Raw genomic sequence first — 27,786 nt, forward strand, 5'->3', positions numbered from 1 at the left:
ACAATCTGCAGTAACATCTGTCTGCCTGCACTGGAGGTCAGCTGTGCTGCTGACGTAATGGAAAGCATTTAGGAGCACCATCAGCTGTGGACTATGGGATGCCACTGTGTTCCTGTTTAAATAGGAACCTTTCCTCCCGTCTTAGCAAAAAAATGGACAGGGCAGAGAGAGGCAGAGGCAGGGCTGAGTAAAAGATGGCCCACAAGTCTCACCGAACCCTTCCCCGCATCAGGTTAGAAAGCCTCTCCTCCTCCCAGAGGGGAGGGGTTGTGAGCGGGAGCAGCCTCCAGCCGACCAATAGGGCCAGCTGGTGGGCGGGGCTAGCCGCGTTTAAACAGCCGCGGCAGCGCTCAGCTCCCATTCAGTTCCTTCTTTCCGAAGTTCGGATCTCCCGCCCTCCCTTTCTCTTAGGTCAGCTTCTTTTGCATATTGACCTTGCTATGGACTTCAGTTGGTTGCCTTTGTTGCCCAAGGGGCCTGGTAGAACTTTTTTTATCCATTTGGCAAATTGGCACCAGCCTCTTGGTTTTTCCTCCTACCTCGTAGCAATTTGCCACAACTTTCTGGTATTGGCGGTTAGGCATTGGAATATGTGTGCTGTGTTGGAGGACTTGGTATGGGCCATTATCTACCCCTCCTCTTTTGGGTATTCTGTTAAAGGAATCCGGCGGTCGCGGATCCTGTCCAAAGCCCTGCTGGTGGCTAAGGCCATGGCACGACCCCCGGTGACGTCATGGGGAAGCTTCCAGTTGTATTTGCATCAACAAGCTCCTCCCATTGGTTGTTAATTGGTTGGGAGCGAGTGTGGTGTAGTGGCTAGGAGTGGTAGATTCGTAATCTGGTGAACCGGGTTTGCTTCCCCGCTCCTCCACATGCAGCTGCTGGGTGACCTTGGGCTAGTCACACTTCTCTGAAGTCTCTCAGCCCCACTCACCTCACAGAGTGTTTGTTGTGGGAGAGGAAGGGAAAGGAGATTGTGAGCCGCTTTGAGACTCCTTCAGGTAGTGATAAAGTGGGATATCAAATCCAAACTCTTCTTCTTAACCCCAGTATGACTCCCGGCTGTGCGGGGTGGAGTCTTGTATTGCTGTTTCATCCAATGCCTAAGCCAATACTACTCACATGCTGTAACCAATAAAAGTTGTGGCCTAATTTTGCCCATTAACCTAAAATAATGTGTCTTTGTGTCTTACTATAATCCTTTGCGGGTGGAGGGTCCTTGACTCACATGTGACTCACGCTTGCTTTCAACCCAGCAAAGCACTCTCTCTCAATGTGAAAGGAGACAACCCTGGAGGCAGAGGCCTATAAGGAACAATGTCCTTGCTTTTTTTGGCTCTGAGGGAAGGCACCTGCCAGATCAGAAGCTGCTTTCGGCCTTGCACTGCTCATCAGCAGGCAATAACACAGCATACAACTCTAACATCTCCCCCCAGTGTAAAATACAAATGATAAAATTCCTCTGTGAGGTCTCTTTCATGTGCTGAGAGCCTATCCTTCTTGTTGACGGTAGCCTTTAAAAACATCTGAAAGGTAACATTTTCAAGGGCAGGGTATATGGAGTTATCCCATCCTGGATAGCTCATTCATGAGATCCTTAATCTCAGGGTTGTGGGTTGGGTAAAAGAGTCCTGGGCTGCAGGAGGCTGGGCTCAGTGGCGTAGCGGGGATGGGGCACAGGGGCAGTTGCCTCGGGCGCAAAATTGTTAGGGGTGCAAAATTTCAGCACCTGGTGCTGCCTCAATCCGGCTGAGTGTTTCCGTCGTTGGGCTCCACTAAAAACGGCTTCTCAATGAGAACCAAGAAATGACCTCTCCAGATAAATGGAATGACTCTTATCTCTGCGGCTGTGATCTCCCAGGTGATGCAGATGCCATTGGGCAGCTGAATGCAGATGTGTACTCTGTACGTTTCCCTATGTGCTGGGTGCTGACAACCCACGCTACACCACTGATTGGACTAGATGAGCCTTGTGGTCCCTGCCAACAATATGATTCTATAATATATGCAGAGCATTCAGTAGGCCACTGAAAAAATGCAGAAACGGCAGGCAGTTTGTTGGGGATTCTTTTGTGTCCTTAAACAAATCCCTCCTATGCTGAGCATCCTAAGAAGTCTAACATAGCCTCTAGACCAAACAGGTTCTGCATTCAAACTGAAGGAATATATGGCATTCCAGAAACAGGCCCAGCAGACACAGCAATCATTTGGAATGTAGATGTGCGTACTCTTTCCTTAAAAAAAAATCAACCACACCAGGCAGCCCTTCATTTCTCTTGTGTGCTTCATAGCCCAGAAGAGACAATTAACAGCACTGCTCTTCTTTTGTTTACAGGCAAAGCCTATAAATGTGTTTAAGCAAAGACATTAGCGATTACAAAGTTGATAAGTTAGCAATGAATCTGCGTAATGCTGGCATCAGTTAACTGGAGAGGAAGAACCCACCACATGTTATTTGGGGTTTAACATCCAGCTATTAAGAAAACGAATAGGCAATTTGTGTGCAATTTAACAGCTTGAAACTCTGGGATCATCTATGATATAGGGGAACTCGGGAACATTTACCTGACTGAATGGCAATGGCACTGTTTGTTCTTTTCTCTTTGAGTTTCTTGTACCTCCTAGCTCCAAGCCATCCTTTCGTATAAGCCTGCATAGTCACCACCCTGCCTATAACTTCACGCAGAAACAAGTTCAGTTGTTCAACGTGGTAATACTTCAAGAAAACCTGCAATGAAACCAACAAGGTCAAACGTGATGTGACACGTAAGTACGAGAAAATAATTAACGAGGGAGTTCTGGACTCTGGAGGGTGATAGCGAAAGGAACAGTGATGCTGGCTGTTGCATTGTCAAGTACATTGCCACATTGCTCGTAAATGAATGTGTAGCATAGCATTTCTTTATGGTGATGGCTGTTATTATTTCCTAGGCTGGGTTCTGGCAAGCATGGGATGGGAAAGGAAACGGATTAAGTTTGCATTTAAAGGCGAACGTACCAAATTCACACTTTGCAAAACGATACGAGAACCAAAACACAGCCATCGTTCAAACTCCTTTAAATTTTGCAGCATGGCTACCCAGCCAATCAATGTGTACAAAAATGCATATGTTAAAGTGCTGGGCAGAAATGCGTATATTAGTGAAAATAATGCATGGTGTATGTGTGCGGCAGGAAAAACTGCATACAAACGTGTTTATTAGGAGAGACGCACACTAAAATCCTGGTGCTTCATGAGGATTTAAAAAAAATATCTCCCACATTTCAGCAGCAATTTGTTAATCGAATTTATGATTGGCAGAATGAGAAACTGAGAGATCGAAATGGATAGGTCCATCCATCCCTACAGCAAACAGGTTCTCCTCCACCCACCCACCATGAAAAACAGCTTCTTTTTACTGAGCTCAGTTCTCACGCTCCTGGTGGCATAACTAGGAGAATGACAAATCCCTCACCCAACTGACCTGTGAGTACCCCCAAACCTTATTACTTTTGGGAGTAAAGCAACAATACCTGTGGTGAGTTACTTGAAATGTGGGTGGGGGGTTGAGGTGTAGAAAGAAAGGCAACCTAATCTTCCCTCAGTGTTTCTTTCTACAGTTAGTAAAAGGTAAAGGGACCCCCGACCATTAGGTCCAGTCGTGGCCAACTCTGGGGTTGCAGTACTCATCTCGCTTTGCTGGCCGAGGGAGCTGGCATACAGCTTCCGGGTCATAGAATCATAGGGTTGGAAGAGACCACAAGGGCCATCGAGTCCAACCCCCTGCCAAGCAGGAAACACCATCAGAGCACTCCTGACATATGGTTGTCAAGCCTCTGCTTAAAGACCTCCAAAGAAGGAGACTCCACCACACTCCTTGGCAGCAAATTCCACTGTCGAACAGCTCTTACTGTCAGGAAGTTCTTCCTAATGTTTAGGTGGAATCTTCTTTCTTGTAGTTTGGATCCATTGCTCCGTGTCCGCTTCTCTGGAGCAGCAGAAAACAACCTTTCTCCCTCCTCTATGTGACATCCTTTTATATATTTGAACATGGCTATCATATCACCCCTTAACCTCCTCTTCTCCAGGCTAAACATGCCCAGCTCCCTTAGCCGTTCCTCATAAGGCATCGTTTCCAGGCCTTTGACCATTTTGGTTGCCCTCCTCTGGACATGTTCCAGTTTGTCAGTGTCCTTCTTGAACTGGTCATGCTGGTCATGTGGCCAGCATGACTAAGCCGCTTCTGGCAAGCCAGAGCAGCGCACGGAAACGCCATTTACCTTCCCACCGGAGCAGTACCTATTTATCTACTTGCACTTTGACGTGCTTTCGAACTGCTAGGTTGGCAGGAGCAGGGACCAAGCAACGGGAGCTCACCCCGTCGCAGGGATTCGAACCACTGACCTTCTGATCGGCAAGTCCTAGGCTCTGTGGTTTAACCCACAGCCCCACCTGTGTCCCCTACAGTTAGTACCTAGACATTATTTCTCTCTCTCAGGATTTACTTCTTTCTTCCCCCTGGTTCAGTCAGTCAGTGTTGTACCTTTCTTTTTGTTAACCTCAGGACTCCACGATTGGCAAATACAAGCTTTTACTCAGAATGGCTTTGTTTTCCAGCAGTAGTAAACCTGAATTTTCTTTATTCTTGGTTTCAGGGAATCCTTCTGGTGCTTCTGATCTCCCTGCAATGAATTCCAGGCACCCTGGGGAAATTATATTTGTTGGGGATGCAGCAACAACACTCCAGGTGCCGGGAAGTGGGCAGAAAGAGACTTTCTTCCAACCCTTGCTTGCTACAAGAGCACCCAGTTAAGGTGGAGATGTGAGAGGAAGCTGCAGTTTCAGCTGGAGAAAAACCAACCCTGGAAGAGGACCAGGTTCAAATGGCATGTGGCGTTAAGAGCATGTCACATTTGAGCTGCTTCCCAGAGGCAGGTGTGGCGATCACACAGCGTCCCCTGATGTTTAACGGTCTATTGATCCCTGTGCCACCACTGTGCTTGCTTCCCCGCTGCCACCAACCAGTTACTCTCCGGTAAAACACTGAGTCCAGTCAGTTGTTAAAAGTGAACCAAAAAACAAGTTTATTTTACAAACATTAACAAGCTTATGGTTTTTCAGATAATATTCCTGTCAGTATCTTAACTTTTGTTTCTTTACTGGCCTATACCTTCCTAATAGGGACGCGGGTGGCGCTGTGGGTTAAACCACAGAGCCTAGGGCTTGCCGATCAGAAGGTCGGTGGTTCGAATCCCTGCGACGGGGTGAGCTCCCATTGCTTGGTCCCTGCTCCTGCCAACCTAGCAGTTCAAAAGCACGTCAAAGTGCAAGTAGATAAATAGGTACTGCTCCGGTGGGAAGGTAAATGGCGTTTCCGTGTGCTGCTCTGGTTCGCCAGAAGCGGCTTAGTCATGCTGGCCACCACCCCCACTTGGCCATGAAGATCATTGGATGACTTTGGGTCAGTTGCTCACTCTCAGCGTGACCTACTTCACAGGGTTGTTGAAAGGGGGAAATGGGGAGGCGGAAACTGTGTATGCCACCTTAAAGCTCCTCTCGGGAGAGATGGGATAGACATGCAAATGAATAACAACATCTCATCACTGTAAGAGGGACCTTTGCAAAATAGGATGGGCTTAAATGGACCTTTGTGTTGATACAGCAAGGTTTTTCTTACTTTTTAAATGGGTGGGCAGTGTTTTTACATGGGGGAGCCACCAAACTGTGGGATGTAAAACGTATTGCAGTCAAATACAACATTCTTACAATGCACATGCTGGCCTCTTCTTGGACAGAGGAGCACACGGCCTCCATGTTCTGCTCTTCTTGTTCTCTATTTTGTGTTCCTAAGAGTTAGGAGAAATGACTGCTGAGTCGCAGTCACTTGATTCTATTTCTGTTCTATTTGATTCTATTTCCCTTATGCGATAGTTCACATAGTTATATGTTGTTCTGTAAATTAAGTCTGCCTTCAGGGATCTTATTGTGAACTGGATGTTGTAAGTAAACTAGTTTTATGTTAACTTTAATCAGATGGCCGTGTCTATGATTTTAGGAGGGATATAAAAAGGGAAACCAGGAATCCTAAATAGTGAGGCTCAGATGAGCCTGCAACTAGCTAACCACTGTGCAATTTAAAAGGGGGGTTGTTTAACAACTCTGCTAAGTCATAGAACTTGCTAGCGCAAGTTAGGAAGGTTTCATAGAATAATATAATCCTCTCCTGCCTCCCTAAACATCCCCACACAAACAGGCAATTTCTCAAGAAGGGCTGTGCATCACCACCATTCCTGCACCGATTTGCAGAAACAATGTGAAGGTTAAGCAGGGCACATGTTAAACGCTGCCCCACCTTATTAGATATGTATGTGGAGAAGAATCCCTATCAGGTTAGGCAGAAGGCCAGTTTAGACATCTTATTCCTGGTGGGCATGCACTGCTTGTCTCTCTTCACCCCCCCCCATGCATTCTGACATCTGAATCAGCCCTTAAGTTGCACCATTAAGCTCTGCTGAGAACATAATAGGAGCACCACATACTATTTTAAGCATTGGTCCTATTTTGCATTGCCAATGAAACATCCCTGATTGCAAAAGCTACTACCCCAGAAGGTCCCTTGTTTCCCGAAATCTTATAGCAAAAGGAGCAAGAGGCAGCATTCCTCAAGGTTGGCACATCTCCAAAGAACACTGTCATCTGTGTGTATATGTGTGTCTGAGAAAGTGTGTGTTGTGTGTGTGGACATCCCTTCTCTCCAAAAGCAGTGCTGCTGTCTGGAAGAAAACAAGTTCACAATCTGTGGGAATCTGTTGTGAGAAGAACAGTCAGCTTTCAAACACAGAAAAGATAAGCAGATTCCTTCTCCCATTCCCCTTACAAGTAGGTGTGTTACAAGGCTGCCATATTGAATACCTTTTGATCTAAACAAAGCGGAATAGAACTTATCCTACCTTTGTTTTCCCAAGTGCCCATTTCTCCAGCTTGGCTTTCTGCAGAATAGCAACACAGCTTTCTTTGCTGGGCAGAGGAGTTTCGTGTGCTTTGAAAGCAATGTAATAATACCTACAGAAACAGAAAGGACAAAGAAAGCAAAGGTTGCTGTGCTGGTTGGTGAACAGTGTGTGTGTGTGTCTGTGTGTGAACCCCGCAAAATCCACAGTTGGGTAATACCTTTATTAGCACGAAACATAATGTCACAAAACTGTGAGTTAGCTTTCAAGTTCCCCAGAACTCTTTTTCAAGTTGATGTTACACAAAGCAGTCTCTCTCTCTCTCTCTCTCTCTCTCTCTCTCTCTGTGTGTGTGAGTGTGCCTGGAAGGAGAGATAACAATAACAAAAATAATATAAAAAAGGACAAAATGAAGATGATTACAGTGGTACCTCGGGTTAAGAACTTAATTCGTTCCGGAGGTCCGTTCTTAACCTGAAACTGTTCTTAACCCGAGGTACCACTTTAGGTAATGGGGCCTCCTGCTGCCGCTGTGCGATTTCTGTTCTCATCCTGAGGTAAAGTTCTTAACCTGAGATACTATTTCTGGGTTAGCGCGGTCTGTAACCTGAAGCATCTGTAACCTGAGGTACCACTGTAGTATTATAAGCAAATCCCCCCTCCCCTCTTTTCTTTGATAGTCTTAAGTCTCAATAAATATAATAGGTGTTCTTGTGAGCAACTAGGTGCAGGAGTTGGAGAGGTCGGCATAAATCCACTCACTTCCTGTGCATGCCAGCTCCCAGCCACTTGGGGTTGTGTTCCGCTCAGGTGCAGAGCTTGGTTCTGAGCAAACTGAAATAGGTACTCAGAGTTCGGCAGCCAATACAAATGACCAGCTGCTTGCAGGCAAGAGATGGCCCACCTGTGAATTTCAAGTATTTTCCCCACCTTAGTTCCTGTCATCATGAGCAGGCCAAGTCAGGAGCAGCCTGCATGATGTTTTTCAAATGTTGTTGTACTACAACTCCCATGACTACAGACCATTGGCCGTGTTGTTGTTTAGTCGTTTAGTCGTGTCCGACTCTTCGTGACCCCATGGACCAGAGCACGCCAGGCACTCCTGTCCTCCACTGCCTCCCGCAGTTTGGTCAAACTCACGTTAGTAGCTTTGAGAACACTATCCAACCATCTTGTCCTCTGTCATCCGCTTCTCCTTGTGCCCTCCATCTTTCCCAACATCAGGGTCTTTTCCAGGGAGTCTTCTCTTCTCATGAGGTGGCCAAAGTATTGGAGCCTCAGCTTCAGGATCTGTCCTTCCAGTGAGCACTCAGGGCTGATTTCCTTCAGAATGGATAGGTTTGATCTTCTTGCAGTCCATGGGACTCTCAAGAGTCTCCTCCAGCACCAGAATTCAAAAGCATCAATTCTTCGGCAATCAGCCTTCTTTATGGTCCAGCTCTCACTTCCATACATCACTACTGGGAAAACCATTGCTTTAACTATACGGACCTTTGTTGGCAAGGTGATGTCTCTGCTTTTTAAGATGCTGTCTAGGTTTGCCATCGCCTTTCTCCCAATGAGCAGGCGTCTTTTAATTTCGTGACTGCTGTCACCATCTGCAGTGATCATGGAGCCCAAGAAAGTAAAATCTCTCACTGCCTCCATTTCTTCCCCTTCTATTTGCCAGGAGGTGATGGGCCCAGTGGCCATGATCTTCGTTTTTTTGATGTTGAGCTTCAGACCATATTTTGCACTCTCCTCTTTCACCCTCATTAAAAGGTTCTTTAATTCCTCCTCACTTTCTGCCATCAAGGTTGTGTCATCTGCATATCTGAGGTTGTTGATATTTCTTCCGGCAATCTTAATTCCGGCTTGGGATTCATCCAGCCCAGCCTTTTGCATGATGAATTCTGCATATAAGTTAAATAAGCAGGGAGACAATATACAGCCTTGTTGTGCTCCTTTCCCAATTTTGAAACAATCAGTTGTTCCATACCCAGTTCTAACTGTAGCTTCTTGTCCCACATAGAGATTTCTCAGGAGACAGATGAGGTGATCAGGCACTCCCATTTCTTTAAGAACTTGCCATAGTTTGCTGTGGTCGACACAGTCAAAGGCTTTTGCATAGTCAATGAAGCAGAAGTAGATGTCTTTCTGGAACTCTCTAGCTTTCTCCATAATCCAGCGCATGTTTGCAATTTGGTCTCTGGTTCCTCTGCCTCTTCTAAATCCAGCTTGCACTTCTGGGAGTTCTCGGTCCACATACTGCTTGAGCCTTCCTTGTAGAATTTTAACCATAACCTTGCTAGCGTGTGAAATGAGTGCAATTGTGCAGTAGTTGGAGCATTCTTTGGCATTGCCCTTCTTTGGGATTGGGATGTAAACTGATCTTCTCCAATCCTCTGGCCACTGCTGAGTTTTCCAAACTTGCTGGCATATTGAGTGTAGCACTTAACTGTTGAATGGTTTCTTTAAATGTAAAGGTTCATCATTGTTCCACCCGATGTGTATGTCTTTAAGGGGCCAGAGCAAGGGCCAGAGCAAAATAACAAGACCCAGCTTTACAGCTGTGAAACATAGCAGGTATTGCTAAGTTGTATTGATTAAGCTGTGTCAGCAATTGGGTGTAGTATATAAGGAGCAGCACCTAGCTCTCCCATTACCCTGGGGGATGGGTTGGTGGTTGGGTCTGGTTTGTTGTTGATGTATTTAGTGTATAAGGAGTTTTTGTTTTTGTAATTAAAACCTTGTTTAAGTTATTTTTGAGTCCCTTTTTAATGCATGGTCTCCCCAGCAAGCTCTCTGCAGCGTTACTATACTGCAAATAGCCAACATTAACAGCATCATCTTTTAAAATTTTAAATAGTTCAGCTGGAATACCATCACTTCTACTGGCCTTGTTATTTGCAGTGCTTTCTAAGGCCCATTTGACTTCACTCTCCAGGATGTCTGGCTCAAGATCAGCAACCACACTACCTGGGGTGTACAAGACATCCATATCTTTCTGGTATAGTTCCTCTGTGTATTCTTGCCACCTCTTCTTGATGTCTTCTTCTGTTAGGTCCTTTCCACTTTTGTCTTTTATTATGATAATCTTTGTACGAAATGTTCCTTTCATATCTCCAATTTTCTTGAACAGATCTCTGGTTTTTCCCATTCTATTGTTTTCCTCTATTTCTTTGCATTGCTCGTTTAAGAAGGCCTTCTTGTCTCTCCTTGCTATTCTTTGGAAATCTGCATTCAGTTTCCTGTATCTTTCACTATCTCCCTCGCATTTTGCTTGCCTTCTCTCCCCCGCTATTTGTAAGGCCTCGTTGGACAGCCACTTTGTTTTCTTGCATTTCCTTTTCGTTGGGATGGTTTTAGTTGCTGCCTCCTGTATAATGTTACGAGCCTCTATCCATAGTTCTTCAGGCACTCTGTCCACCAAAACTAAATCTAAATTGGCCGTGTTAGCTAGAGCTAATGGGAGCTGGAGTCCTCAAAACTTCTGGAGGGCCATATGTTGACTATGTCTAATGTCTAATGTCAAATATCTTAGGACTGTTGGTTGACTGTAGGCTCTTCATAAATTTTGTTAAATTTGTATCTAACCTTTCAACTAGTTGATAATTGTTTAAATAACTTACTTTAATAACTTTAAGTTAAATAAACTTTATTTATTTAATAACTTTGAATAACTTATTGACATTTAATGAAGCAATGTCCCAGACCCCCCCCCTTTACCCATTCCAAGATCAGTGGCACTTGTCTGTTACTTTCAAGTGGGGTTTTTTTTTCAGGTTCACCCCCCTCCCCAAATTCCCTTCTAATATCCAGCAGATAATTGCTAGCCATTCTTTTAGCACACTGACACTGAAATATGGCTAAGCTTGAGATTCTGTTAGTGTGTGTCAGGGCTACAATTAGTTTACAAAAAAAATGACTTCCATATCCATCTTCATTAAAAAAGGAAAGAAAGAAAGAACCACATATTCCCAGTGCATCTTGAACATGGTTCTAGAAATTAAGAATAATTCGGAAAGTTAAAGGTAAATGACATTGTCCATCAAACTGCTGAAGTGTTCTCTAGGTTCTAGGAAGGTTTTTGAAAATCCCAAAAGAGAGATGAAGATTCTTCCTCCCCTTGGGCCTTGAAGTCACTATTTCAATGGGAACTTACTTCTGAGTAAACCTATATTGGCTTGCCCTGTCAACTTCCCAAGGATAGGAGACACATATTAAGGACTTCTGACCTGTCTTAGCTTTGCTTGGGACTTCCAAGGGAGGTTGGGTTGAGGTTGTGGCACTTACAGGAAATGGGCAGAGTCACATTTAGACCAATAATCAAGTCAAGGTTGGCTATGCAGAATCATAACTGGCCAGGCCTTTCAGAACCTTGGACAGGTCACTGAGGCAGGTACTGGCTGGAACTCAGCCAAGGAAAGGTGCTGTTTTCGCCAACAAGAGGTCTTCCGAAGGATGACTGGCCTGAACTTGCTGTTGGCCGTACCCTCTCAATGACCACTGCTCAATTCAGTCACTGGTTCCTTCACTGTTGGAGTGGCCACTATGGAATGGGGATGATGACCCCCCAAGTGATGACTCCTCCTCTTCCACGTCTTCGTCTGAGCCAGAAGGGTGATTAAAGCCAGGCAGCGTGACCATTTTCTCCTCTGCAGAAAGGCTACAGTGGTCAGAGAGATGTTCCTATTGCCAGGTCCCATTCTCAGCACCACATAAGGCAGAGAGGGCAGGCAGGAACTGGTGAGTACTGCAGCCTTTCAGCAGGGAAAGCCTTTCCACAAAAGCTTATCTTAGATCCTGCATTGCAGAGGATTGGACTAGATGACCCGTGAGGTCCCTTCCCATTCTATGATTCGATGATTTTATGAAAATAACACATGGCTGCTGCTTCTTCTTCTTCTTCTTCTTCTTCTTCTTCTTCTTCTTCTTCTTCTTCTTCGTAATTATGTGACATTTAATTCTGGAACACTGTCTTGCAATCACCAGCTGTCTCTTTCTCCCTCCCTCCCTTTAAAGCTACAGTTCTCTCTGTACACCAGACCATAGTCCACAAGGAACTTTGTTTGGTAGAGGAACAACCCAACTTACCATGGTTCACCAACTGCAGTGGTACCTCAGGTTACAGACGCTTCAGGTTACAGACTCCACTAACCCAGAAATAGTACCTCGGGTTAAGAACTTTGCTTCAGGATGAGAACAGAAATTGTGTGGCGGCAGCGGGAGGCCCCATTAGCTAAAGTGGTACCTCAGGTTAAGAACAGTTTCAGGTTAAGAACGGACCTCCAGAATGAATTAAGTTCTTAACCCGAGGTACCACTGTATTTGGAAATGACTCCTACCAATTCCGTGGAACATAGTTCCAAGTATGGGTGCATGGAACGGCAACCTAATTTGTCAACAGGATGGTGTAATATTCATCATGGATCAAAACAAAGCAGCGACTGCAAGCCTCCCTCTGCCCTGCCTCATAAACAAAAGCAAAACCACCTTCGCCTGAAATAAGCCACCACTTAGCCAGGCTTGTCTATCTTCCACCGCCCTACACAGATTTCTTCTCCAGTCAGGTGGAGAAGAAGAAGGCTTGCCACCACCATCACCCTCTCCTCAGGCATCATGGGGGACTCCTGCCTTTCATCACAGTTCAAGTCCTACAAGCGGCATCAAATCCATCTCTTCCTGTTCGTTGTATCTGAAAGTCACTCCTTCCTTCACCAATGATGAAAGACGAAGTCCACCTGACATCTGATGGTGGATTGCCCCTTACATGCTTACCCTAAGCGTATGCAGTAATTTACTAAAATATGTTTGGTAATTGTGACCATGTTTGGGGTCCTGAAGGACCATAATGTGACTCTTTCCCCCTCCCCACATTTATTTAGTTGTTTGTTCATTCCATCTGTAAGCCAGCCTTCCTTAACTAAGTTCCCAGATTAATTTATTGCTTAAAATATATTAAAACGGTAAAATTATAGTTTATAATCATAAAGGCAAATAGTTAAGGAAATGTTGGTTGTTTTTTTTAAAAAAAACAGCCATTCAAATTAATAATAATAATAATAATAATAATAACAATACTATTATTACTACTACTACTAATGAATGATGTATCATACAAATGTTGCAGTGGTCACCATAATAACTGTCACCTAAACAATCAATCAAATCTTCCTGGCTATACATTAATATCCTTGTTAGAGGCCCTTCTCTGGGTGCTGCCCTTTGACCCTCTGATGTTAGGAGGCCAGTGGTGACCATACAGAAGATCCTCTTGACTATTGGGCCATCTCTGGAGAATCTTGCTTGGTAACTTACTAAGTCTTTATCATAGCAAGATTCATTTCCCCAGGCCTTTTAAAACATCAGCCAACTTCTATTCTGTTCTGCACCCCTGATGCTTGCATACAGCTGAGGGATAGGATTACAAAATTCATAAATAAACACTGTGCTTGGGAGTATGACCTAAGTAGCTCCCCAGAAGCCAAATTCCACCACCACCCTCCAATGCTAGATTAACACGCCCTGGAGCAGGGGTGTGTGACAAAGGGAGTTTTGCAAACTGCAGGTGTGAAGGTCTTAAGGAAATGAAGTAAGTTTTTTTAAAATAAAAAACCCACACACATGTGTGGTGGCCTGGGATTCGGACTCGGAGGCTGAACCTGAGGAATCCCAGCCTGCACAGGATTCCCCGCCTCCAGAACCAGCTGAGCCGGGGCTGGGGCCTGAGCCTGAAGGGTCCTCACCTGTGCTGGATCCTCAGGTACAGGCATCAGCTGAGTCTGCTCTGTCCCCTGAGGTGATGGAGGACCCATTGCCTGCAGGTGCTCCACCCTCAGCCCCGTCAGGGGAAGCTGAAGTTGCCTCTGGGTCCGGTAACCCTCCAGCCTCTCCTGAGCTGCAGAGGCTCAGGGCAGAGAGGCAGAGGGAACTAAGTTCCCGCAGGAGGAGTGCTCGCCTCCAGGCCAGGAGAGGCGAGTCACTTGTGGACTGGGGCTGCCCTATGCCTCGGGGCAGATAAAAGCCAGCCCCAGTCCCAGGTTGCAGGAGCAACGTTGTTGGTAGCCTGTTCCTGCCTGCACCCTGTCCTGCTTTTCTGCCAGAGTTCCTGACCTCACCCGACTCCCTGCCTTGGATCCAGCTTCAGCTTTGACTGACTGTCTCCCTACTGCACCCTCGACCTCGGACTGGACTCTGACCTCGTCTCATGGTTAACCCTCAGGACCAGCACACTATGTCACAGCAAAGAGGGTGAATTCAGAGGTATACCCAGATTCCCATGTGCCCTTGGCAAGGAGATGTATTGTCCCCCACTGCCCCACCAACCCTTTTGCCCTTGGCAATTGCCAGCTCTCTCTGCCTTTCTTTGCGATTTTTGCACGCCTCTGGGTCTGTACCCTTGGCAGGGGCCAACCTAGCCAACCCCTAGGGACACCCTGGAGTGAAGGCATACAGGCTCTGAATGCCTATCAACGTAGAGAATTGATGTGCTCTTCTAGTAACGGCTAACGGTTTGACCAATGGGCTTACTTCATCCATAAACCTACCAGAGAATGAATGAGATGTCTGAGGCAAACCATTGTCTCTCAACCTTCACCCCCGTCACCTGAAAGGCAGGGATATTAGCAGGGATCTTCCACAGCTGGATAGCTCGGTCGGTACAGAATGAGACTTTTAAATCTCGGGGTCATGGACCTGAGGTCTATGTTGGGCAAAAGATTCCTGCGTTGCAGGGAATTGGACTAGAATCGGGGGTCAGCAAACTTTTTCAGCAGGAGGCCGAGCCACTGACCCTCAGACCTTGTGGGGGGCCGGACTATATTTTGGAGAGAAAAAATAAATGAATTCCTATGCCCCACAAATAACCCAGAGATGCATTTTAAATAAAAGCACACATTCTAGTCATGTAAAAACATGCTGATTCCCGGACGGACTGTGGGCCGGATTTAGAAGGTGATTGGGCTAGATCCGGTCCCTGGGCCTTAGTTTGCCTACCCATGGACTAGAATTCAGCCTTTCTCAACCTGTGGGTCCCCAGATGTTGTTGAACTACAACTCCCATCACCCCTAGCTAGCAAGGCCAGAGCTCAGGGATGATGGGAGTTGTAGTCCAACAACATCTGGGGACCCACAAGTTGAGAACCGCTGGACTAGATGGTCCTTGGGCCCTTTTCCAACTCTATGATTCTATTTTTCTAGACAGGCTTGTTGTAAGGATTACAGAGATTGACGTGTGTGGGCTCTGAGAAAGAACTGAAAGAAAGTATAGTTCTTTAGCATTTAGCATTGGTGATGCCTTATGCCCTTTATTTTGAAAGCACACCACAGTTACACATAACATCAGCAATGCTTCTTATTTGCTGCCACCACAATTCCAGAGGGACGCAGGTGGCGCTGTGGGTTAAACCACAGAGCCTAGGACTTGCCAATCAGAAGGCTGGCGGTTCGAATCCCCGCAACGGGGTGAGCTCCCATTGCTTGGTCCCTGCTCCTGCCAACCTAGCAGTTAGAAAGCACGTCAAAGTGCAAGTAGATAAATAGGTACCACTCCGGCGGGAAGGTAAACGGTGTTTCCGTGCGCTGCTCTGGTTCGCCAGAAGCGGCTTAGTCATGCTGGCCACATGACCCGGAAGCTGTACGCCGGCTCCCTTGGCCAATAAAGCGAGATGAGCACTGCAACCCCAAAGTCATCCGTGACTGGACCTAATGGTCAGGGGTCCCTTTACCTTTACAATTCCAGAGATCTTGAAAGAACAGCTGTTACTAACTCCACAATATTTTGAGGTGGGGGGAGAGGGTGCATGCAGTCCCACAAGTAAGACTGCCACACAGTGGGTCTTCTCCAATCCAAATTCTGAGGCTGCCCCAGCTGCCAGCAACTGCATTCCTTGCTTCCCTGGGGCCCAAGAGTTGCATGAACTCATCATTTAAACTCATCTCTTAACATACTTGCTTGCATATGAATAGCGTATGCAGCGCTCTGCTCTGTAATAAATGGCCCTTCTGAGAGATTTCACAAGCTGGGAAAATTTAAGCCAAGATCAAAGCTATGGGCCTTGTCTTGATGCACTTGTATGAGTCCCCATTAGCATTAGCAAATAAAAGGCAGAAATGCAAATCTGAGTGCCACCACTTTCACCAAAATGAAATAGGGAATAAGGACCCTAATCAGTAACAAACTGACTGCTTCTGATAATAGAATGCCGCAGCAAACAGAATTGTTTTTCCTCTTCTTCTGCATTTGCAGTTAGCTCTTAAAAAACTTATATTTATAAGCTTATCGTCTAGATTGGGTGGAAGGAAGGAAGGCTATTGCATTTGTATATATGATGTCTGCTCAGCTGAATTTTTCCTACCAGGCAAAATTGCAGAAATGGTGCTGAATCTACATGGAACACTATATTTTAAACCATGGGTAGGCAAACTAAGACCCGGGGGCTGGATCTGGCCCAATCGCCTTCTATATCCGGCCCACGAATGGTCCAGGAATCAGCATGTTTTTACATGAGCAGAATGTGTCCTTTTATTTAAAATGCACCTCTGGGTTATTTGTGGGGCCTGCCTGGTGTTTTTACATGAGTAGAATGTGTGTTTTTATTTAAAATGCATCTCTGGGTTATGTGTGGGGCATAGGAATTCATTCACCCCCCCTTCAAAATATAGTCTGGCCCCCCACAAGGTTGGAGGGACAGTGGACCGGCCCCTTGCTGAAAAGGTTTGCTGAACCCTGTTTTAAACAGTGCCAATCTCCAATGGGGGCCACACAATGACTGACTAGTGCAAATATATTATACAACATCATATTCTAACTGTATGAATGAGTTAGAAAAATCTTGTTTTAAATCAGAAAAATGTCACTAAAATACCCCCCCTCCCAGTTTGATGTACATACATCTGCTTTACAGGTTTGTGTATCAGGTCTTTCAGACTTTATTCTATGTTACTAATACAGTGGTACCTTGGGTTATGTACTTAATTCGTTCCGGAGGTCCAATCTTAACCTGAAACTGTTCTTAACCTGAAGCACCACTTTAGCTAATGGGGCCTCCTGCTGCTGCCGCGCCGCCGGAGCACGATTTCTGTTCTTATCCTGAAGCAAAGTTCTTAACCTGAAGCACTATTTCTGGGTTAGAGGAGTCTGTAACCTGAAGCGTATGTAACCCGAGGTACCACTGTACTTGACACAGATAGACACAAAAAATTAGGCACTATCCACACAACATTTATTAATGGGCAATATAAATGCTGTAAGCTAACAAACAAACAAACAAACAAACAAACAAACAAACAAACAAAGGCCTGGAAGTCAGATTGCCTGCCTGCAAAGTCCTGTATCATGTCCTCAAATTCATGGACACTCAGAGGTAAATAAAATATTCTTTCATCATGGTCAGAGGCACTCTGTCATTTTCTTCAAAAACAGTATGTCAGCTTCCAAAATTGAAAACTGGCACACAAATCAGGTTCTAAACCCAAACTCACGTTTGATCCTAAATCTTAAACTTTTGAGGCTAACAAGCTGGGGAAGTAGTGGTAGAGGAACTGGTGACAGTTAAGCCTTCCTTTCCAATGCAATAAACAAACTTGCAGGTCTGCTGTGTGAAGTCCTTTCCATGCCATATGGAAACAAAAGACAGCCAGAGCATTAGACAAGATTTTAGCTTTTGTTTACCTCAACCTGATAAACCTTGATCGTCTCTGTTTCCTGCCTTTGATTGCTTTGTTCTCATCTTTCCTGCTAAGAGTTTACAAAACAGCAGCTAGTGAACAGGAAGATAAGAAGCGTACCTATTTGTTTAATAACATCAAGGGGGGGAAAACTGCTGGTTCATATATTTTGTTGTTAAGTTGCTCAAAAGGATCAAAATACCAATTAACTAGCTGGCTTAGAAAAATCTTTGATATCCTCAGATTTACTGACATTTCAAAACTCTTGTTCATACTTGCCTAATGGCTTTTTTGATTAGGAACAAAGAAGTGCCAATCTGTTTAGCATTTGACCTGTTTTTCTCAAATGTTTTTATGTACCGTACTCACTACTTAGTGTCTAAAGCACTTAACTTAGTCAGGGCTAAAAATCAGATTCCTGTGCCATGGGCAAATGCTTCCAAAGTCATACTATTTTATTTATATTTTGCAAGGCGGCTTACAATGACAATAAAAGTACTAAGTACAAAAACTGGCTAAAATGAAAATAGAGCCATAGGCTTCAAACTGTCTGCAGTTATTTTCTAGTACTTCTCATTCACATTCATGACGTCTGCATATTAATTATTCAGTGAAGAACCCCAGAACCTCTTCAACTGTGTATCGTCGAATGCATCACACTGAGAATTGTCGGTACCATGCCTGCCAATTCCGGGTAAACTGCAAGGCTGACCTACATAAAGCAGACAATGCAGATTGAGAAATCTGACTGAAGGTGGACTTGGCCCAGAAGACTGATATCAGATTAATCAAAATTTTAAAAATGGCATTTTCTGCTTTCTACATGCAGTGTAGAATTGACATGTACGGTCAGTTAAAACAACAGCAACAACCACAACGTCCTAAAATATAATACAACCTTAGCATCATTAAATTAAGAAGGTGGGCTTTTCTAAAAAAATCATAGGATCATAGAATTGAAGAGTTGGAAGGGACCCAGAGGGTCATCTAGTCCAACCCCCTGCAATGAAGGAATCTCAACTAAAGTATACATGGCAGATGGCCATCCAACCTCTGCTTAAAAACCTCCAAGGAAGGAGGGTCCACAGCCTCCCAAGGGAGTCTGTTCCACTGTCAAACAGCTCTTACGGCCAGAAAGTTCTTCCTGATGTCTATGCAGAATCTCCTTTCTTGTAACTGGAATCCATTGGTTTGGGTCTTACCCTCCAGAGCAAGAGAAAACAAGCTTGCTCCATCTTCCATATGACAGCCCTTTAAATATTAGAACATGGCTTTCAGATCTCCTCTCAGTCTGCTCTTCTCCAAGCTAAACATATCAAGCTCCCTCAACAGTTCCTTTTAAAGCTAGGTTTCCAGGCCCTTGATCATCTTGGTCCCCTTCCACAGCTTGTCAATATCATTCTTAAACTGTGCACCAAGAACTGGACGCAATACTCCAGGTGTGGTCTTTACAAGGCAGAACAGTCCAGTACTATTGCTACCCGTTATCGGGACACTATAAGCACTCTTTTAGTTACTAATCCCTATTGATTTCAATTGAATTTACTGTCAAGAGAAGGCTGGCGGTTCCAATCCCCGCGACGGGGTGAGCTCCCGTTGCTCGGTCCCTGCTCCTGCCAACCTAACAGTTCGAAAGCAAGTGCAAGTAGATAAATAGGTACCGCTCCGGCAGGAAGGTAAACGGCGTTTCCGTGCGCTGCTCTGGTTTGCCAGAAGTGGCTTAGTCATGCTGGCCACATGACCCGGAAGCTGTCTGCAGACAAACGACGGCTCCCTCGGCTGGTAAAGCGAGATGAGCGCCGCAACCCTAGAGTCGTTCGCGACTGGACTTAACGGTCAGGGGTCCCTTTACCTTTACCTTTTAACGGAGGTTAGGATGAGGTGAAGGTGTTCCTTTGCTAGGTTCTACCAAGGTCTACTGGCAGAGCAGGGAGTTCCGCCACCGCAGAGGCCCCATTGCACCCACGGAAAATGTGGCACAACATGTACAACCAACCGTGGGGCTCCTAGTAGTAGCCATCGGAAGGCCCTGAAACAGGGTGGAGCTGAGCAGCCTCAATGGTCCAAAGCTGACCCATTTCTTAGCTGAAATCTGGCTTAGCGAAACCATAAGCAGTCCTGCCACTCATGTTGCCCAAGGTGGGAGGTGAGGAGGCCTGGGGCATTCTTGTGGGATGTGATACATAAGTAGCAGTCAAGTACAACATTCCTTGTTTTCCTTGAGTAGACACGCAAGGGGATGCTTGGTCTAGCCAGTCGAAACTTCCTTGTTCCTCCTGGGCTGGAACATCCTTCCTTTTGCATGTGACTAGAGGTGGTTTGACCTTACCTGTCCAGGTAACAAAATGACAAGGCATGCTGCCACACTCTCTCTTTTTCCATCTTCCTTTTGTCGTGTGGACTGCGTCTTATGGAGCGAATGCAGGCTGCGCAGCTATCCCAGAAGCCAGAACAGTGAGAGGGATCGCTGCGCAGCACTCCCTCTCGCTGTTTTAGCTTCTGGTTTAGCTGTGCAAAGCCTCCTCAGGGCAGCGGGATGAAGGCTCCCGCTGCCCTGAGGAGGCTTTGCGCTCCCTTTAAAGAGCATGCGGCTGTTGCTGGCTTTTGCGGGAGGTGGGGGAAGGGACAGAGGGTGGCCCCCTCATGTTAGGATATTTCTGTTCTCGTGTCGCTAATAGACTGACGCTGTTCTACGGGAGACCGATGGATCGTCTGGAGATGACTGTCTCCCTGGCAGTATCCCAACACCTCGGTCCCTTCCCCCACCTCCTGCAAAAGCCCCCAAGAGCCACGCTCCCTTTAAAGAGCCACACACACGCTCCGCGCGGCTCGTGAAAGGGAGAGCTGAGCAGAGCCTGGGATGTATCCAGGCTCTGCTCAGCACTCCCTTTAAAGAATATTTTTTTCTTGCATTCCCCCTCTAAAACTAGGTGCGTCTTTTGGTCAGGTGTGAAAAATACGGTATATACTTTGTAACTAAGTCTGCCTTCAGGGATCCAGCTGTGAACTGGTGACATGAGTAAACTTCTTCTGTATACTTTAAACAAGATTGTGGCATGTTTATTCTTTTAAGAGGGATATAAGGGAAGTTACTAGGAACCTAATAGTGAGGGGCTTACACAAGCCTGCAACCAGCTATCCGCTGTGCGTTTAAAAGGGGAATGTAAAACTCTGCCAAGTAAAGGAAATTGCTAGCGCAAGTTAGGAAGGATATTAATAAAGAATACCGTATTTTTTGCACGACAACACTCACTTTTTTCCTCCTAGAAAGTAAGGAGAAATGTCTGTGCGTGTTATGGAGCGAATGCCTACGGATGGCGGGGGGATCTGCTGCAGTCGTGAGCAGAGGATCCATGGTTCCCCTTCCTTCCCTCCTCCGTGGCTCACTTTGAAACAGCAAAGCGGGAGAAGAGCCGCTGAGTGGGGAGGAGAGGGACAGAGAGCCTGCTTGCTTTAAAGGAGCAAAGTGGGAGAGGAGAGGAGCCTTCTCCTCTTATACCCCTCTTCTGCATTATTAACAGCATCCTTCTCCACCCACCCCACGCGTGTTCCTTGTCCCTTGAGTGCTTTTCCTTCCCTCCCCACTTAAAACGTGGTTACAAAGCACGGATCCACATGGATCCTCAGGATTTTTGCATTGGGCTACCCCAAACTCACCGTCAGATCACATGTCTGTGGCCACAGCATGAACCACAAAAATCATACATCCACTGTTTCGTTTAGAATATTTTTTTTCTTGTTTTCCTCCTCTAAAAACTATGTGCGTGTTATGGTCGGGTGCGTGTTATAGAGCGAAAAATACGGTATATCCTCTCCTGACTCCCTGAACAGTCTTACAATTCTGAATACTGCCGTCACAGGAGCCATGTGATTCCCTCCTCCCAATTGTATAGATTAGAATGGAAGTTCCAGAGGTTCATTCATTCTGACTTTACCCAACACTATACCGCTCACCTTTTCACAAACTCATCAAAGAGAATGCGGTGAGAATACCCTTGCCGACGTATGTTGATCGTCTCCAGAATGCCAGTGTAGCGCAGCTGCACTAAAACTCTTTCTTGAGAAAACCTCAGGGCCTCTCGGTCATCGTTGGGTTTAATGCAGCGGACGAAATGAGGCTGCCCAATCACCATTTTGGACAACAGATCCATCAGAGAATACTGGGGAAACACAAGCAAAAATAATAAAAAAATGAGGCTCAACGATGCCCCCCTTTCTTTTAAAGGAATGAAATTCTAGCAGTCTGCTCATTCTAGTCACGTCGCATCTAAAAAGCAGTATTAACAAACTTGAAAGAGTTGGGAGGGGAAAAGATGCATAACACTGCAGATCAGATGTCCAAGGTGAATTAAAGTATTCCTTTTGAAAGCAGCCTCGTTCTCTCTCGTTTTCATCACCGGGTAAAGCAAAAGCTGCTGGAAAATGTTCTCTTTTAAAAATATCTTCTTTTTAGGCTGTAATACTATACGCACTCACCTGGAGGTAAGTCTCATTGAAGTCAGTGGGGCTTAGGACTGAGTAGATAGGTACAGTGGTACCTCGGGTTACAAACACCTCGGGTTACAAACACTTCGGGTTACTGTCTCCGCTAACCCAGAAGTAGTACCTCGGGTTAAGAATTTTACCTCAGGATGAGAACAGAAATCGTACGCCGGCGGCACGGTGGCAGTGGGAGGCCCCATTAACTAAAGTGGTGCTTCAGGTTAAGAACAGTTTCAGGTTAAGAACGGACCTCCGGAACGAATTAAGTTCGTAACCAGAGGTACCACTGTATATGATTGCATTGCCACTGAAAACCACTGATTTGGCAAAGAATCCCCTGAACCATTCTTGCCCCTGCACTAAGCTCAGCCGAGCTCTTTCCTGATGCTCACCTAACTCTCTTCAACTTTCCTTAAACGATGAGATCATTTCCTGAGCTGCCTTGTGCATCTACAGGAATCCCTTCAGGCTGGGACACTTATCTGCACTTCAGGGTCCCTGGCACACTGCCAGCACTATATAAACGACAAAGTGGGGGGTGTCAATAAAGTTATATTGCACTTTTACAATGCAGATTGCATACCCTGAAATAGGAAGCCACAGTTTGCCTCTTCATGTTGGTTGTTTCCTCAGGGTGCCTCATAATCTCCATGGTGTCCACCTGAAAGAACAAGTCAGAGACACACAATGTGTAGAGTCATTTACTACCTAATCCTCAGTATATGTTTCCTAAGATTGTTTCAGCTGTTTACTGCATCATCAAAGGTTCTGCACCCATCCTAAGACCCTAAGTGTGGAGGGAGGTTTCTGACTCCAAGAGGAATTGTCTACCGGGCAACAGCCAGGATGTGGTCAAAAGTTCTTGCCGCTTACCTCAGGTCCATGTCTCCTGTTAATGGACTCTGAGATAAACATGCCTCTCAGTGACACTTCATGGGTGCGTATCCCAAAGAGATGACAACATTGCAGAGAGGTGTTCTCAGTGTCTGCCTCCCTTTCCCCAGCTATGTAATAATTTATCCCTGGAGACTCACCAAAGTCACAGCCTGAAGACCTATTGTAAGCCCTTCTCTCAGCCACGCAGGAGAAAGGGAAGTCTGTGTCTCCACCTCCATCGTTTAGCCCAGACATTGAGGTTCAGCTCCGAGGGCCTTCTGGCGGTTCCCTCACTGTGAGAAGTGATGTTACAGGGAACCAGGCAGAGGGCCTTCTCAGTAGTTGCACCCTCCCATCAGATGTCAAGGAAATAAGCAACTATCTGACTTTTAGAAGACATCTGAAGGCGATCCTGTTTAGGGAAGTTTTTAATGTTTGATTGTGTTTTTAATATTCTGTTGGGAGCTGCCCAGAGTGGCTAGGGAAACCCAGCCAGATGGGCGGGGTATAAACAGACAAACAGACAAACAAACAAACAAACAAACAAACAAACAAACAAACACAACAACAATTATAATTCTATGTTGTGCATGTGACACAACACCATGGTTTAGGGTAATGGCTTCACAACTACAGTGGTACCTCAGGTTACATACGCTTCAGCTTACATACACTTCAGGTTACAGACTCCGCTAACCCAGAAATAGTACCTCGGGTTAAGAACTTTGCTTCAGGATGAGAACAGAAACCGCGCGGCGGCGGCGCAACAGCAGCGGGAGGCCCCATTAGCTAAAGTGGTGCTTCAGGTTAAGAACAGTTTCAGGTTAAGAACAGACCTTCGGAATGAATTAAGTACCTAACCAGAGCTACCACTGTACTCTAACCCATAGGTAGGCAACCATTTTGTATCAAGGGCCACCTGAGATGATGGATGGGTGGTAGATTGGGGGCTGCATTTAGATGTTGGGGGGGGTGACCCATCAGATCCCCCACCACCTCACACACAGACACACACAACCTGACACAGTCTCCCACAGACAGACACCCTCACAACCTGTGAATCACAAAGCACCCCCTTCACTTACAAACACCCCTAACCTCTGCCCCTCCTATCTTTCTGCATGCTGGGAACAGCATTCCTCAGCTCTTCCCAGCACCCACCAGTTAGGCAGTGGGAAGGAGAGAGGCATTGCAATGGGATCACTCCTCCCTCTGCAGGGTTCAGGTGAAGACAAGAGAGGAAGCCTATAGGCCGCAGAGAAGTCAGCTGACGTCCACACTCAGCAGTCCACAGTGCATTAGCCCAGTTTAAAACTACAGTGGCACCTTGGTTTACGAACTTAATCCGTTCCGGAAGTCTGTTCTTAAACCAAAACGTTTTTAAACCAAGGTGTGCTTTCCCATAGCAGCGGGGGACTCAATTTACAAATGGAACACACTCAACAGGAAGCGAAACATGTTCTGCTTCCAAGGCAAAGTTCACAAACCAAAACACCTACTTCCGGGCTTGCAGCGTTCTTAATCCAAGTTGTTCATAAACTAAGCTGTTCTTAAACCAAGGTACCACTGTATGCACTTCCAGAAGCAACACAAAAATGATCATGGGTCTCAGCAGTGATTGACGTGTTGTAGGCAGCCATGATAAGCATGAAGTCAGCTATCACTACAGTCACAACATCACCCTTGTCACTGAACACAAAACAGTATTTCCTTTTTAAATTACTTTCTTCTTCATTACTTCCCGTCTCTAGTTGGTTCATGCCGCCAAATTGCGAACGCTCTCCATTAAAACAAAGCAAAAACATTTTTGTGTGTGTTCAACGTAGTATATGGGTAACAAGTATATTGTTCATTACGCACCTTACCTTAATTACACTGTCACTACAGCTGTTCTTTATTTTATTTTATTATTTTTTACAAAAAAGAATCAAAGCTGACTTTGTGAATTAAAAATATCACACCCCCCTAGTTAGTAATCAAAAGCAGCGTTGTGCTGTTGTATCACATAGTTCAACAAAATTAGAGAAAACAATCTGCCCTCTGTTCGCATGGTGCAATAGAAACATTTTAGCGCGTACACACACACACACACACACACACACACACAAATGCTCTGTGGCAGCTCACCATCTGCTGTGAACAGGTGGCATTTGTGTATTAAACTAAGAACATTTGAACCAGAGAATAGCAGCTTTTGCACCTGCGTTATAAAGCAGTGGCCTTCAGATCGCGCAGTGTGTTTCTTACTCCTGATCAAGGCTGATATTTTCAAAGGGGATGCAAGCAGAGGCAGAGAAAGGACTGCTGTTCCCAAGATAGCAATCGTGTGGCCTTACCTTGAGGAGATACTTGGGAGACTGCATGCAAAACAGAAAGGAGAAGAAAGAAATGCTAAGCAGCATCACAGCAGATACAGGCAGAAGAGGGTGGGAGGGAAAACAGGCTTTAAGATCAGACTTGGACAGAACGCAGAAGGTGAGAGAGTTAAAACAGAGAGCCACTCTTTCGTAATCCAAAGCAGCTGCTGTTTCTTGCCCCCCCCCCAAGTGTTAAAATGCCCTTTGAATGACTAGGTGACAAAGAAAATGTATGGGGCTCTTTAAATGATGGGGGGGAGGGAGGGAGATTGTAAAGTGAAGTCCTATAATGTAGCACAAGGAAGGGGATTGCTGCATCAGCAGAGATCACATCAAACATTTCAGAAGGTCACATGACCAAGTAAATATCAATCCTTCTGCTTAGCGTTGCAGGGAATGTCCACAGGGAATGATGCAAAGGAGGTGTTTCAGAACTCTTCTGATTAGGCTGAAAATTTCAGCCTTTCTGTCTAATTTCCAGAGAAGAGATGGGGAAGGATTCCAGGGCTGAATCATGCTTGATGGAATCTGGGAGACAGAAAGGAGAAGCTGATCTTTCTTTCTTTCTTTCTTTCTTTCTTTCTTTCTTTCTTTCTTTCTTTCTTTCCCTTGCTCCAAATGTGCCCACTTGACTGCTTCAAGCTGTTGAACTGGCACACTTACAAGCGCCACATATTGTTCATTCCCCACTTGTGGGAAATCAATTTTTTAACATGGCAGCACCTACATATTCTCTGGAACCCACTGCTTATTGATATTAGGCAGACACCTTCATTGCGCTGTTTTTGACATCTTCTAAAAGCTTTTTTGTTTAGGCAGCCCTCTCCAAACATGTAGTAGTAGTAGTAGTAGTAGTAATCAGTGCCTTTCCCCCCTAAAAAAATGCTTAGGGGGTAGTCTCATTTTGACTCAAGAAAATCACCATTTTATAGTTCAAATTGGGAAAAATAAATACAGTAAATGGACAAAAGTACATAGATTCACAAAATGTTTAGGGGTATGCGTACCCCTGCATCCCCCCAGAAAAAAGCACTGATAATAATAATAATAATTTTACTTATGCCCCACATTTCTTCCCGATAGGGAATAAAACACATTTTAGTATGCCTATTATGTTTTAAAAACTGCTTGTTCCGATCCATAGTTTGATCATTTCACTGTCTGCTGTTTTTAAAGTCTGTTTACTTACTATTATGCAAACCATTCAGATTAACTGACCTATAAATCTTGCTAAATAAATAAATTCAGTAAAACAAAACTGCAGCAAGCAGCAAGGCAGGGAAACTCTGAGCGTGAAGACAGCTTTGCGTGATCTGCTAAGTTTCACCAGATCAGTGATAGGAGAGAGGGGGGAGAATATATCTGTAATGGGCTAGTTCAGCCGGGCTATTGAGTGAATGTTTGTATGCTCCAGGCAAGGCGATTCCTAAGAGTTAACGTTTGGGTATTCCTTCCCATAGTCAAGAGAACTAGATACACGGGGAAGAGGAGAGGATCTTGTGAAGAAGCTTTAAAAAGCTTAGCGTTGTCCCTGGTTTCTGCCAAACTGCTGGTCTGACTCATAAGCAAAAACCTGATCCAGACAGGCATGTTCAAACCCCTATATGTTTGATGTGGACCAGGATCGGGGGTGGGACCTAAGGGCTGTGTTTGATTGCTGACAAACTAATGAATCATTCCCCAGAGGAAGATTACAAATTAATCCTCCCGTGTGTGCAACTGAAAGGGAAGTGCTTAGGCAAAAGTACGGCGGGAAAAGATTATGATGATCAAAAGAGAGATTCCCCTATTAAATGGGGAGGGGAATTTAGCAAGACCTGTTTTTCAAAAAGTGAGCCCCCCATTTTATAAAGTTTATTTGGAGGGGGAGGGAAAGATGATTTGGATGTTACAAATGAACAGTTTCCAAGAAGAATTCAGTGAACAGTAAGAAAACATATACAGTGGTACCTCGGGTTACATACGCTTCAGGTTACAGACGCTTCAGATTACAGACTCCGCTAACCCAGAAAAATTACCTCAGGTTAAGAACTTTGCTTCAGGATGAGAACAGAAATCATGCTCTAGTGGTGCAGTGGCAGCAGGAAGCCCCATTAGCTAAAGTGGTGCTTCAGGTTAAGAACAGTTTCAGGTTAAGAACGGACCTCCAGAACGAATTAAGTACTTAACCCGAGGTACCACTGTAATCTGAATAAAATATAATTATCTTTGTCTGTGTTGTAAACAAACAAACAAACTCCTGATCCCCTGCTAATGTAAACCAAGTGGACGTGAAACAGTAAAGGATCTGGCATTTGGAATAACCGCAGTGCATTATAGATCACTTTTTCAAATATGCAGGCAAAGGCATTGGTTGTGTACTGACCTTGATACGACCAGCACTGAGCTGTGGAGGCAAAGACCTGGACGCCGCTGTTACTCTGGCTCTCGCCTGAGCCAAGTTGCCTGTTAAAAAGAGAGAGGAAGGAAGGAAGGAAAGCAAAAATTTAGA

The 27,786-nt window shown here is 45.3% G+C and overlaps 1 protein-coding gene across 1 annotated transcript in view; it reads right to left on the bottom strand.

Annotated features, from left to right (window-relative positions):
• Nucleotides 1-27,786, bottom strand: part of MYO3B (myosin IIIB) — a 296,654-nt gene that overhangs the window by 82,671 nt on the left and 186,197 nt on the right. The window contains exons 24-29 of the mRNA XM_080972245.1: nucleotides 27,661-27,740; nucleotides 25,275-25,295; nucleotides 22,646-22,723; nucleotides 21,535-21,740; nucleotides 6,931-7,042; nucleotides 2,566-2,728 (exon numbers count right to left, since the gene is read on the bottom strand). Coding sequence (XP_080828371.1) covers nucleotides 2,566-2,728; nucleotides 6,931-7,042; nucleotides 21,535-21,740; nucleotides 22,646-22,723; nucleotides 25,275-25,295; nucleotides 27,661-27,740 — 660 coding nt within the window. The remainder of the gene's footprint in view (nucleotides 1-2,565; nucleotides 2,729-6,930; nucleotides 7,043-21,534; nucleotides 21,741-22,645; nucleotides 22,724-25,274; nucleotides 25,296-27,660; nucleotides 27,741-27,786) is intronic.

This window comes from Podarcis pityusensis (genome assembly GCF_964106645.2).
Source record: "Podarcis pityusensis genome assembly, chromosome: 1".
NCBI classification, from domain to species: domain Eukaryota; kingdom Metazoa; phylum Chordata; class Lepidosauria; order Squamata; family Lacertidae; genus Podarcis; species Podarcis pityusensis.